General features: G+C 47.1%; 1 protein-coding gene across 1 annotated transcript; it reads left to right on the top strand.

The window, feature by feature from the left end:
• Positions 1-192: 192 nt before the first annotated feature.
• On the top strand, positions 193-12,413 carry LOC310852252 (keratin, type II cytoskeletal 8-like). Its single transcript, XM_083755425.1, has 9 exons — positions 193-643; positions 5,105-5,313; positions 5,536-5,596; positions 7,133-7,228; positions 7,470-7,634; positions 7,788-7,913; positions 9,355-9,575; positions 10,321-10,370; positions 12,180-12,413. Exons 1-9 carry the CDS (start codon positions 350-352, stop codon positions 12,338-12,340), a joined length of 1,383 nt encoding a protein of 460 aa, XP_083611551.1. The 5' UTR covers positions 193-349; the 3' UTR covers positions 12,341-12,413.
• The last annotated feature ends 1,376 nt before the right edge of the window (positions 12,414-13,789 follow it).

Here is a 13,789-nt window from a genome sequence, read left to right as displayed (position 1 = left end):
CTATGCAAACAAGTGGAACGCACTCGTAGGTGGTCTACAGAACACTGAGCTGGCTTTAGCGGTGTCGTGCGATTGGCCGGGCGAGGCGATAGGGGCGAGGCTATGTTAATCAGGGTGCAACTCGATAGCGCGGATGCCTGAAGCGCAAATTGATGTGCAAATATGCCATCACGCTCCACGTTACGTGAAGCCCTGAGAAGGGGGGGCGCTGATATGCCAATAAAGTGCCCAGGTGTGCAAGGGGCGGGGCCTTCTGCATCTCTCCTGCTATTAAGCTCGGCCCAGGTACTGAACACCTGTATTCCTCTTACCCTTGTCCTTGGAGAGCCAGCGCTGCAGCCCGCCCATCATGAGCACCAGTTACCCTCGCCCGGGGAGCCTGAGCTTTAGCAGCCGCTCCCACGGCTCCCTCTCCAACCGAGGCTCTTTGTACCGGGCCAGCCCGGGGAGCTTCCAGCCGGGGCTCTTCCGACTAGGATCCACCTCCAGCGCCTTCCCCGGCTCTCCCCTGTCCGCCTCGCCCGCTTTTCTTCTCTCCTCGCTGCCCACTTTGGAGATCGACCCTAAACTGCACCAGATCCGGACGGAGGAGAAGGAGCAGATCAAAGGGCTCAACAATCAGTTCGCCTCCTTCATCGACAAGGTGCAACCAGGATGCGCGCGTGGGGCGGGACGTTGCTCTGGAGTGGGGGGTGCGAGAGAGGGGGGGAAGGGGTGTTGGTGGTGCCTATTGAAATGAACATGCCCAAGCTAGTGTAAACCCATTGAAATGGATGGGCCGAGTCAAACTTAATTTACTACCGCTCAGAGAGATTGCCCCTTTGCGCAGGCAATGCTGCTCCAATCAGAGTGGAGAATACGGAGACGGAAGCATTTATGGAAGTTCCAAGTTCGTGTCAACTTGTATTCAGGTGTCTGAAGTTATGGGACCCTGTTGTTAACATCTATCCTTGTTGTTATCACTACGCAGAGCCCAAACCTCTGCCAGGCACAGTTTCAATAGATGTTAACCTAACGCTGGCAATTACTTGCAATTACTTTCACTAGGTAAAGTTTGGAACACACAAAAAAAGGTATTTCACGCTCATCCCCAGTGCATTTATTTATTCAAAGCGCAACAAAAAGCACAGCTCCAAAGAGCAGAAAAACCATTAAAAACCAACAACACAAAACTTCATAAATTGATTTCCATAGGTGCTTCCTTCTAGAAACCACTAGAGATGGTCAAGTCAGAGGATGCAAAGGAGATGCTTGATAGGAGTACCTGTTTTCCCTAATGGGGCAAGTAATAGCTTTGGAGAGATAAGGCTTTATATTGGCTGAGGCTGCAGTCTTGTACCTGAAAATAAGCTCCATTGTGAACAGTGTTATTTCTGAGTAGATGTGTATAAGATTGCACTGCTGATGTTTCAGGGAAAGCTGTTAAAACTCAGGCCTCCCTGAACTGTGATCCCAGTGTGACGTGGGTTCTCCACACAGCTAGCTTTTAAAATCTTTAAGGAGATGGGAGATATGATCACAGATCTCCAGAGTATGATCTACTTTGGCTGAGAGTCAAATACTGCATTATTTGACTACCAGACTTTTCAAGGCCTCTTTCCAAGATTATAAATTGGCGATTCCAGGAATTGGACTTTCATGGAAAGTATTACTCTGTTTATATATAGGGAATGGAGTTAGATGTATACCCAAGTCTAGAACATTGAACAAACACATGTTCACATGACTGTCACAATAAAGATGGACAAAGACTGGTAAGGGGGTGGAGGAAGAATTTTTCATCCTTCAATAAATATGTACTGAAAGAGTGTTTGGGAAAACTGTGCCAAATATCACACCACCAGACAAATATGATGCTCATATCACTAACAAAGGGTTTTCCAACATCCCAATTTCCCCAAACTAAGGTGGAGTATGTGTGTGTTCATCTTAATCATTCATGTTGTTCAATCTTCATGTAAACCGAGGAGTAGTTGAAACTTAAGTTGTTTGCTTAAAATAAAAGATCAAGCTCTTTATTCTGGGACCAGGAAGTAAAACAAGATCGGATGTAATTGTGAATTGTAGAATGTGGATGTGCAGGTTCTAAAAGGAATATGGATCTCAAAACTGACAGTCAATTTACTAAAGTTTCCCAAGGTGTGAGCTACAGGAAATTGTGCAAAAGTATTTCTTTCATATACACACTCACTATAAATTGATTATTTTAATCTAATATGGATTCCCCCCCTCCACAAAAATGTTCTGTACTTTAGTGCAATTCAATAAGTGTCTACACAGAAGTCGCAATTAATTCAATGGGGCTCATTTTCAGATACAGAATTTCAGCCTCAGTTGTATGTTAGTCTGTGTGTGCATGTGTGTGTGCTGGGGGAGGGGTTTATTTTTGATCTAATAAAATACTGTCTTTAAAAACTATTGATTTTGAAACTATAAACCAGCTCTAGGACACACTGCTTAAATAACGTTAATGAATTTTGCAGTCCAGAAACTTCTAGTTTCTAACAGGCACACCGTCCACAGAAACATTTAACAATTTTGTTTTAGGTAGCTGCATAGACACCATACATTGAAAGCACACAGCTTCCTCCCAATACTACTGGGAACTGTAGTTTTCCCAAGGGTAATTGTAGCTCTGTGAGAAGCAAACTACAGTTCATTGTTTGGGGGACGTCATGTGCAGTGTGTACACAGCTGTTATCAGGAGGATCGCCACACCTGTGAGGGATGCTGTATATGTATCAAAATTCCTACAGAGCAGCCAAAGATGCAAATGCTGCATTGTGTAGGAGACAAAATTTATCCCTCCTACATAGCAAGCTATTCTTGCCAACCTTCCCAGCTATTAAAGATGTAGGATGCCTGTCTGTACTCTCCATAGCCAGTGAACATCCTACATGTTTGCTTGTGCTGAGAGACAGTAGCCATTTGTTGCATTCAGCAGTCCAAAATATCCGAGGGATCATTGCATGACATGGATTCACACAAAACCCACCGTGCAAATCAATGCAGACATTTTGAAGGCACAAAGCAGCCTCCAAAAGCTGCTTCTGAAATATCCCTAAGCATGGTACCTGAAAAAGTGAGCTCTTTGGATAGGTGTTTGGAGTCCTCAGCTATGGCTCAATGGATTGCTTATTTTACTAAAACTGTGTGTTGCAAGACATTTAAATGAAGGCTCTAATCCTACTTCTATTGTAATGTGTCATAACAATGAAACGAAGAGGATTTGCGCCCCCTGGTGGGCAGATGTATCAAATGCTAGTTCTTGGTTTTCCTGGAATGTTTCACTAAATGTTTCATCACTGCTTCAATTCGCAGAGCTAGCTTACTTCACACTCCTCCTTCTGATACAGAATCCTCATTTCAAGGAGTGGGTGCACAGTGATTTTGCCCCAACTCCATGTCTCTAAATCTTTCCCCAAAAAGGGGAGTCGACAAAGGGGAGGGCACATTTCCCAGCAATCCCAAATCTGAGGAGTTGGGGGGCGAAACTAGAAATCTCTTCTCAACTGTTTATGCCAGGGGTTGTCAACCTTGTCTCTACCGCCCACTAGTGGGCATTTCAGGATTCTAGGGGGCGGTAGGAGGTCTATGGCACAAGCTGAATCCTCCTTCCATTGAGCACTGGTGGGAGGTAAGGAAATTTTACCATCAAGAAAGATGCAATAGTGGGCGGTAGGTATAAAAAGGTTGACTACCCCTGGTTTATGCAGTATCACATAGTACTGAAACATTTTGAATTGGAAGACTGAAGGCATTGGTCCTTCTCTATTTCCTATGTTCAGGCATGAGTGCTGTTGCTTATGTCACCAAAAGAGAGAAGTAGAGAAGTAACAGCAAGCCTAAGTATGGCTGCCTAAGCCACTCCTGTTTAGTCTCCATTTGGGGTGCTCTCACCACTGTTTTGGGAAGAGGTATACACACAACATGAGCCACAATCCATATCTATCCTGTTAAAGGTAAAGGGACCCCTGACCATTAGGTCCAGTCATGGCCGACTCTGGGGTTGCGGCGCTCATCTCGCTTTATTGGCTGAGGGAGCCAGCGTACAGCTTCCGGGTCATGTGGCCAGCATGACTAAGCCGCTTCTGGCAAACCAAAGCAGCGCATGGAAACTCCGTTTACCTTCCCGCCAGAGCAGTACCTATTTATCTACTTGCACTTTGACGTGCTTTCCATCTGCTAGGTGGGCAGAAGCAGAGACCGAGCAACAGGAGCTCACCCCGTTGCGGGGATTCGAACCTCTGACCTTCTGATCAGCAAGCCCTAGGCTCTGTGGTTTAACCCACAGCGCCACCCATGTCCATCTATCCTGTTGTTCCTTAGTAAATACTGTGTTTTTATGCCTCCCCTGCCCCAAACTAGCTTTGATCCAAATGGAGGAAAAGTAATGATGTGGCCATGTACACAGCCCAACACTAAAATGAGACTGACTAGTGTGGCAACACATCCTTTCTGTCCTGTTTTGCTCTAAAGGAATTGTAGAAATGAAGGCAATGGAGGGTTGGGGCATCACACAGAAAATCTAGCATTTCTCAGTCCTGTAAACGATTTGCATGTGAGTTAGTTTGTTTCAGTGGATTAAAAAGAAAAAGCAAGGATTTCAGGCAGGATGTGATGCAATGAATGAAAGTAAATAGTCATTAGATTTCCTTTTGAATTGCCCGCCCTGTGGAATGCCCTCCCATCAGATGTCAAGGAAATAAACAACTATCTGGCTTTTAGAAGACATCTGAAAGCAGTCCTGTTTAGGGAAGTTTTTAATGTCTGATGTTTTATTGTATTTTTAATATTTTGTTGGAAGCCGCCCAGAGTGCCTGAGGAACAATGGCCAGATGGGTGGGGTATAAATAATAAATTTTATTAATTATTATTATTATTGAAATGCACTGTATTTCTGAATGGTCATCTCATCAGAATGAATCAAACACAGAGCACATACTGGGGTTTTTTAGAAACCAGTCACAAATGGGCAGACAGAAGCATTGCCTGAGTAACCACTGAAAGGTGTGGTGGGATTCTGGACCCTGAACAAGGCTGCTCAGGGCTCCCTGCCCCAGTGCCCATTTCATTTCATTTATTTATTTATCCATCCCCCCAGGTGCGAAAGTTAGAGCAACAGAACAAAGTGCTGGAGACACAGCTGAGGCTCCTGAAGGGCAAAGACCAGTACAAATCCAATGTGGGGCGCATCATGACAGCCCACAGCCAGCCCCTCAAGCAGCAAATTGATGCACTGAAACAGGACAAGGTGAAGCTGCAGAATGAGCTGGACCACATGCAGGCCTACCTGGATGAACTGAAAAGCAGGTGGGTTTGCGAGGTGCAAATGAGATGCATCTCAAATTGAGATCTTACATGCCTAGCAAGGCAGGAAGTGGCTAGCAGATACTTGGAAGAGGAGCTACAAGTGCTGTGGAGAAAAGAAAGAAAGCCTGGAGGGCAAGGGGGTTGGAAACCAGGGAATAGATGTTCAGCCTAAATACCCTGTTTGCCAAGATCAAACAGCGTCTCCTCTCCCTCTCTTTGTAGGTATGAAGATGAAATCAACCGGCGTAACCAACTTGAAAATGAATTTGTGCTTACCAAGAAGGTGGGTCTTGGAGGTGGAAAAAAAAATCTACACATAGAACTTGCAGGGCATAGGGATCCAAGGCAGTTCTCCCTATTCCCCACACCCAGGATAGCCAATGGGTGTCCTCAAGGGGTCCAAATCCCAAGATATATAAGCCTCTTAGCAAAACACTCACCAGCCAAAGGCAGTCCAAACAAACCAAGGCGAAGAACAGGAATCAGTCTAGGTTCAAACCATGATCCAGAGGCCAGGTCCAAGGTCACTGTTTAGCTAAGATATAACATAGCAAGGCAGGGGAACTGGAACCAGGAGCCAGAGACTTGTGCTGTTTCCAATTACCAAAAGGCTCAAGAGGGAGAATTTATATATTCTGGCCTCCTGGAGCACACCCTAATCACAGCTGCTGGTGGTGAAGGGCTGTCAGGGATTTGTTACTCATGAGGAGATACCTTACTCACAAGCAATGGTACCGGCTCAGCAGCAGACACAGGGCTCAGGAGCCATGATTCAGGAAGTCAAGAGCAGAACAAGAAGTTCAAAAGTGGATGGATGCAATTAGGATGTTTTCCTGCCCCTCCCGCCAAGCTTTTAAAGATGAGGCATGCTGCACTTTCTTGCCTTGTGGGAACACTGAGATTGCAAGCATGCACTCCGTCGGGGTAGGTAAGGCTGCTCCCATTTGTGGAGGCAGTTCCCAAGCGATAAGACAGCATGGCTTAATTATTAGAGTGTTGGATCTGGGTTCAAATCAGCACTTGGTCATGATGCTCACTGGGTGGCCTTGGGCCAGTCACCATCTCTTAGCCAAACCTACCTCAAAGGGTTGTTGTGAGGATGAAATGGGGAGGAGGAGAGCCATGTAAACCACATTGGAAGATAAAGGTGGTTTATAAAATGCAATAAATATAATAAATAAATAAAAGACTGCTGTTCAATCACTGTCATCTCCTGGTCCACCTTCCCCTGCATCTTGGCAGATCAAAGGCCTCTCCAGATTCTACTAAGGGGCTCTGCTTTGAAGGAATGTCAGAGGGGAGATCCGGCATCCCTGCTCCCCCTTCCAAAGTGATTGAAGTTGTTATGTACTGAGTTGAATAGGATCCATAAAGCAACAGTCTGATTGGTCCTAGAACAATAGGACCTAGAATTCAGCAGTCTGATTGGTCCACAGGAGCCACCCAATCCAGCTCAAGGTGGAAGTGAATCCACAACCTGATTGACCTACAGGAGAATCCCAGAATTAGCCAATTACGTGGGGCCCATTGTGTAAATAATGTATATAAAGCAGACATTCTGGGGGAACTTCCATTCCTCACTACTATGAGCTGAATACAGAGCATGAAATCCACACTTGACTCTGAGTATATTTCAGAAGACATGGTGGAAAGGGGAGACCCCCTCTCCTCCAAGCCAGCTTCCCACAATTCACCCCTCTGCTCTGTTTCTTCTTCCTCTGTCAGAGCTGCCAACCCAATCCCACTGCAGGGCTCATGACAGGTGAATCCTGTTCTGACCCAGGCATGGGATCTGCTGATTACTTCTCTCCCGTGACAGGACCTAGATGACATCTATGTGCAGAAAGTGGTTGTTGAGTCGAAGCTAGAGAGCACCTCCAATGAAATGAAATACCTCAACCAGCTCTTTGAAGAGGTGGGTGACAAATGGGAGAAGAGTGGTGGGTGTGTTCGGTAGGGGTGAGTGGGAAGAGGGTGGGATTATTATTCCATATTCTGGATTGATGGTTCACAAGGAGTACTCAGAGGAGATGAGAAGGGCTTGGGCTTTGCTCCATGATTATGTTCTCCATCTGAGATGACCTGTCATCCCAACCTCATCAACAATGTCATTATTTCTCTCTCTCTCTCTCTGTCTGTCTGCTCATCACACCCAGGAGACCCGGGAGTTGCAACCTCAGATCCAAAATGCAATGGTCACTGTGGAGATGGACAATAACCGGGAGTTGGAGATGAAGCATATAATTGATGAGGTGAAGGAGCAGTACCAGGCCATGGCTGCCAAAAGCCGTGATGAGACAGAACAGTGGTACAAGAACAAGGCGAGTAGCACATTTCCATCATGTGGAAGTGTGTGCATGCAGGCATGCATAACATATATGTATACTGTTGAACATAACATTTTAAAGAGAACTGGCTGGTACCTGGATGAGGCTGTTGACTAAAACCTCCTGGTTCTTCTCTTTACCTTCCAGTGTGATGAGATAGCAAGACAGACCCAGAAGAACCTTGAGGATCTAAAGAGAGCCAGAGGGCAGATTGCTGAGCTGACACGCTATGCCCAGCGTCTTAATGGGGAAATTGAGGCCCTGAAGAACCAGGTGAGCTGTCTCTGGGCAGAAAACGAGTCTTATTATTATTGGTGAAAGTTGAGAGTTTACACTAACAGGGGAAATCAGACTGCACTCACATCCCCTTACACACTCTACCTCTCATTCCTGAGCCATCCAACCATTATATGATTGCATTTCACAGATAGGTTATACCTTAGGTCTGCAGGTAGCCCCAATCTTCATAAAGAAGTGGAAAGCTGGAGGGGGATGAGAAAGGGGTAATTTGGTCTTGAGGGGGGCATGCTTCATGGATCCACTTCATGTCCCCATTCCACAAACACTGCTAAATGAAATGTGTGGCCCAGAATGCCTTCAGCTGCTTCCAAAGGTCTACAGCCCAAACACTGATTCTTTTTGATGGGTAACTTAGGCCACTTCCAGATGACCTGCTAATTGAGCATTCATCCTCATTGGTTCGCATAAAGTTTGTGGGGAGGTTAGGTGACTTGGGCTGTTCATTGAGTACAGTGGTATCTCTGGTTGTGAACTTAATTTGTTCCGGAGGTCCGTTCTTAACCTGAAACTGTTCTTAACCTGGGGTACCACTTTAGTAAAGGGGCATCCTGCTGCCACGGCGCTGCCAGCGCGCAATTTCTGTTCTCATCCTGAGGTAAAGTTCTTAACCTGAGGTACTACTTCCGGGTTAGCGGAGCCTGTAACCCGAAGTGTTTGTAACCTGAGGTACCACTGTATTTATTATGATTTGTTTGCAGGGCACCACATCAAGCAATCCCCCCCACACACACACTTCTCAGTGCAAAAAGTCCCATTTTAATGGGTTTCCTGCACAAGGTACCAAATCCATTTAATTGCACAACCTGAATTTTCCATCATGGGATAGACTCCCACCCACAAAATAGCAACTTTCTGGGTGTGACTTTAGCAATTTGTTATATTGAAAGAGCTGAAGGAACTGTGGACACTTCGACTGTCTCTCTATCAGGTGAGATTCATTCACTTGCTGGTCACTTCATGTTGTGCAGTTTTAAACAGATTAGGAGGTCTTGTGCAACAAACCTGCTTCTCCAAAAGATCAGAGTTTCTGCAATAAATAAAAGTGATGGGGAAATGCACTGGAAAGCATAGGGTAACACCTGCTTTGGCAACATCATCTAACCTCCCTGCAAACAAAACAGAATGGACGCTCGGTAAACAGGTCATCTGGAAATGCCCTGTATCCCCAAACTGAGGAACAGGGGAAGGGCTCGTTTTTGCCAAAGCTTTCTCAGCTCTTCCTTTGCTATTCAAATTGGCAGCTGGGGAAAATAGGACAAGCAGCCGCAGCCAAATTGGAGCAACCATGCAGCCCCAAAACAGGATCTTCCCCATCACGCTACAATAAGAGACAGGCCTTGCCTCCAGTTTCCTACTGTGGGCTTCCCACCACGGTGTTGGCGCCGTCTCACAGCTCCTCTCTCCTCCTGCCCAGCGAGCCAACCTGGAAAGTGCCGTGGCGCAGGCTGAAGAGCAAGGGGAGCAGGCTGTGCAGAGTGCCAAGGGTGCCATCCAAGACCTGGAGGAGGCTCTGAGGCGGGCCAAGCGCGACATGGCTGGCAAGGTGCGAGAATACCAAGAGCTGATGAATGTCAAGCTGGCCCTTGACATAGAAATTGCCACCTATCAGAAACTGCTGGAAGGAGAAGAGAACCGGTAAGCAAGGTCCTGTGGGCGGTAAGCAGTGTTAGTCCTGTTGAGAGAAGACTCATTGAAGCTGATAGACATGAGTCCCTTGGATCCATTCATTTCTCTGGGTCTGCTCCAAGTAGGATTTAGTTGGATGCAACCCTAACTTTAGAGGAATTCGCCATGCATGGATGGGGTGGGTGGGAGGCTGGTGAATCAGTCGCTCTGCACCTGGACATCTAGGATTGGCTGTCCTGCGTGACATCACTATGGTGTCACATGGGAAGCTGCCTTCTACAGAGTCAGACTGACAGTCTATCTAACTCAGTATTGCCTACATGCCATGGGCCACAATCATGGTTTTGCAGGTTGTTTATACTAATGGGTGTGTGGCCACCCCACTCTGTTGTTTGGTCTGTGTCTATCATGCACATGCACACACACACACAGAGAGAGAGAGAGAGAGAGAGAGAGAGAGAGAGAGAGAAATGTTCCTCAGATGATCTGTGCAGATCAGTTGAGGGGGGTGTTAGCATCAGCCCCCCTCCTTTCATCAGATGCACAAACTGATTACCAGGGAGGGTGCTATATTTAACCCTATCAGGTGCTTTGCTCCACTCATCCCAGCTTTCTCTCTCTGCATATGTGTGTGTGTATTTGCCATTGCCAAAATCAGCAGGGGGTTGGGAGGTAAAAAAATAAGTGTGGGGTGGGGGCACTTGAAACACTGAAACACCCTTGTTCCATCACATGTTTCCCCCCCTTCTCTCAGGATGGGTGGCCAGGCTCCAAGTCAGCAGTTCAGTGCTATAGACAAACTAGGTAAGTATATTTCCTACTCTGATTGAAGCTGTGCATGAAGTTCCCTAGAATAGTCCCAAGCCTGTGGTAAAAATGGGTGCTCATAAAATAGAGGCAGCTGGTAACTCCACCAATCTCTCCTGCCATCCTCTGGATTCTTCTGTTAACGCGGCAGCCTCATCCTTGACAAATGGGTTCCCTTTGAGCTTTTCTAGGTTTCCTAAACGACTAAACAACAACAACAAAAAATTTGCTATTGTCATCACTCATCACTGCATTTTTCAAATATTTGTTGAATATTTGATATCTCCGTTGGATACTGGAAGACATTCAAATTTAGCATTTGGTATCTGGCAGTCTGGCGCAGGTGGCGCTGTGGGTAAAACCTCAGCGCCTAGGGCTTGCCGATCGAAAGGTCGGCGGTTCGAATCCCTGCGGCGGGGTGCGCTCCCGTCGTTCGGTCCCAGCGCCTGCCAACCTAGCAGTTCGAAAGCACCCCTGGGTGCAAGTAGATAAATAGGGACCGCTTACTAGCGGGAAGGTAAACAGCGTTTCCGTGTGCGGCTCTGGCTCTGGCTCTGGCTCTGGCCAGAGCAGCGATGTCACGCTGGCCACGTGACCCGGAAGTGTCTCTGGACAGCGCTGGCCCCCGGCCTCTTGAGTGAGATGGGCGCACCAACCCCCGAGTCTGGCAAGACTGGCCCGTACGGGCAGGGGTACCTTTATCTGGCAGTCTAGGGACGTGGGTGGTGCTGTGGGTAAAACCTCAGTGCCTAGGACTTGCCGATCACATGGTCGGCGGTTCGAATCCCCGCGGCGGGGTGCGCTCCCGTCGTTCGGTCCCAGCGCCTGCCAACCTAGCAGTTCGAAAGCACCCCCGGGTGCAAGTAGATAAATAGGTACCGCTTTATAGCGGGAAGATAAACGGCGTTCCGTGTGCTGCGCTGGCTCGCTAGGTGCAGCTTGTCACGCTGGCCACGTGACAGCGCTGGCTCCCGGCCTCTAGAGTGAGATGAGCGCACAACCCTAGAGTCTGGCAAGACTGGCCCGTACAGGCAGGGGTACCTTTACCTTTACCTATCTGGCAGTCTGATACTGATTACAGTTCTTGATAGTTGATTATGTGTCATGGTATTTGACATTTGACAGGGAAGACTTTCCACCAAGTGTGTCTGCCATGATGCGGACCCAACTTAGTTAGCTGCTATCTTGAGGTCTCAGTATTAAAACTTTTACATGTGTTAGGTGAACAGAAAACAGTAGAAATATATTTTAAATGTAATCAAGAGATTTTGTCCATGCACACACTTCAGAAGGCTCCAGAACACCTCAGTTTTTCTTATGCTTGTTTGGCCTGCCTCTTGACCTTAATACTGAATGATGCCCCACAAGAAGCCAGAATTTCATGTAATATATTGGGTGCCTCCTATCATCTGTAGGGTTCTGCATCCTCCTCATAATTCCACCTCTGCTCAAGTCCATTGGGTTCCTCAGAATGGTATCCTTGCTCAGTCTCCATTAGTGCAAAATATATTGGTCCCATTTCTAGTTCTATATCTGGGTCTGGGTCTCTCTCTCTCTCTCTCTCTCTCTCTCTCTCTCTCTCTGTGTGTGTGTGTGTGTGTGAATTCATGTCGATCACTCGCTTAGTGCAAATGGCCAATTGGCCTTCTGACTCCTGGACCTGCTGCTAACTTGCTTGAATGGCATTTCTAGCTGCCTCTTCTTTCTCAAATCACTTTGGGGAGTCAAATCAGGAGTCTCTTGCTTAAAGCCATCCCTCTTTGATCTCTTGACCCAGATTTCTAAATCCATCCATTGCTTATGCAGCTGGGCTCCTGACACAGGGGATGGCGCTGCCTGCCCACAACATGGCACCTGGGGGGACTTCCTTGACCAACAACTCACTGAAGAGGCCCTTGCTCATCAAAACCATCGAGACCAAGGATGGGAAGATCCTCTCTGAGGCCAGTCACTTCTCAGAAAAGTAGCCGAAGCAGAACAAGCCAAAGGGGCAATCAGGCCCCAGTGCTTAAAAATAAATGAGTGTTTTAAAGCCTTCTACAGATCCTTGTTTTCTTTACTTGTCCACACAGTGGGTCTATCTCCTCTCTAAGCCATCATAGGCAGGCCAGAACCCACTGCTGGTAGGCTGGTGTGGGTGATGCATCTCTTTAACACAGGGATGGGGGACCTGCAGCCCTCCAGAGCAGGCTTCCTCAACCTCGGCCCTCCAGATTTTTTTTTGGCCTACAACTCCCATAGCAGGACCAGTGGTCAGGGATGATGGGAATTGTAGTCTCAAAACATCTGGAGGGCCAAGGTTGAGGAAGCCTGCTCTAGAGGTTGACGAACAACTCTCATCAGCCCAGCCAGCATGACCATTGTTCAAGGATGCTGGGAGTTGTAGTGCAGCAAACATCTGGAGAACCAAAGTTTCCTCAGCTGCACCAAGTTTCTTGCATGAGTCCTGACAGCAACTCCCTAATCTTCCATTTTTGGTCCCTAATCTTCCATTTTTGCCCATGCGTCATATAGGTTTATTTTTTGCTTGCGGTGAAGCGGGAGGTTCTGATCTCCCTAGATAAAGTGTACAACAGTGGATACTGGACATTTTGCAGCCAGGATGATGGCTCTTTCTTGGATGCTGAACAAGGCTGAATTCCTGTCTTATCCAGGCCAATCCTGAGCATCTGGCTTTGCTAGTCATTCCTTCACTCCCTTGTTATGCTAGAGAGGACTGGCCCAACCCTTGGGGTTTTGTTGAAGAAACAACTGTCATTGTTTGCCCTTAAAAGGCAAGCTGGTACTTTTGGAGACAAGAGTGGGGACTTATGTCTTTTAGAGAAGAGGGATGATGTTCTTAGGGGAGAAACATCATGGTAGCCTACAGTTTGAAAGTTCAGATGCATTTGGGGTGGGGGTAGGTAGCCGGATATGCAATGGATAAAATGCTTGGAATGGCCTTCTCTTCTTTTCTGAGCAGAGGCTTTGCCACTTTCGTGTTCTGAAGAGAATCCAGCACAACACTGAAGCTATAGAAAGAAAAGCAGGGGTACAGTTCAGAGCTCTTTGTACCGAAACTTGTGCAACCATCCATTTGGGGGGGGGGGGTTAATGGGGATGGGATGGAGCATGACCCTTAAGGGATCCTACCGAGAAGGGTTTGAATCTTGTAATTCCTGCTCCAAGAGGGATAGGAACAAAAACAGCTGCCATATACAAAGTCAGACCACTGGTTCATCCAGCTCAATATTGTCTACACTGCCTGGCAGCAGCTTCAGGATTTCAGACAGGGTACATTCCCAGCACTATCTGGAGATGCTGGGGATTGTACCTGTGACCTTCTGCATGCTAAACAGATGTTCCACCACTGAGCTACAGTGCAGGAGAACCTAGGAACACTCAGGTCCTGCTTGTGGGCTTCCTGTAGGCATTTG

The sequence above is a fragment of the Podarcis gaigeae genome (genome assembly GCF_964106915.1).
Source record: "Podarcis gaigeae genome assembly, chromosome: 1".
Taxonomy (NCBI): domain Eukaryota; kingdom Metazoa; phylum Chordata; class Lepidosauria; order Squamata; family Lacertidae; genus Podarcis; species Podarcis gaigeae.
This window is presented reverse-complemented; position numbering and strand designations above follow the sequence as displayed.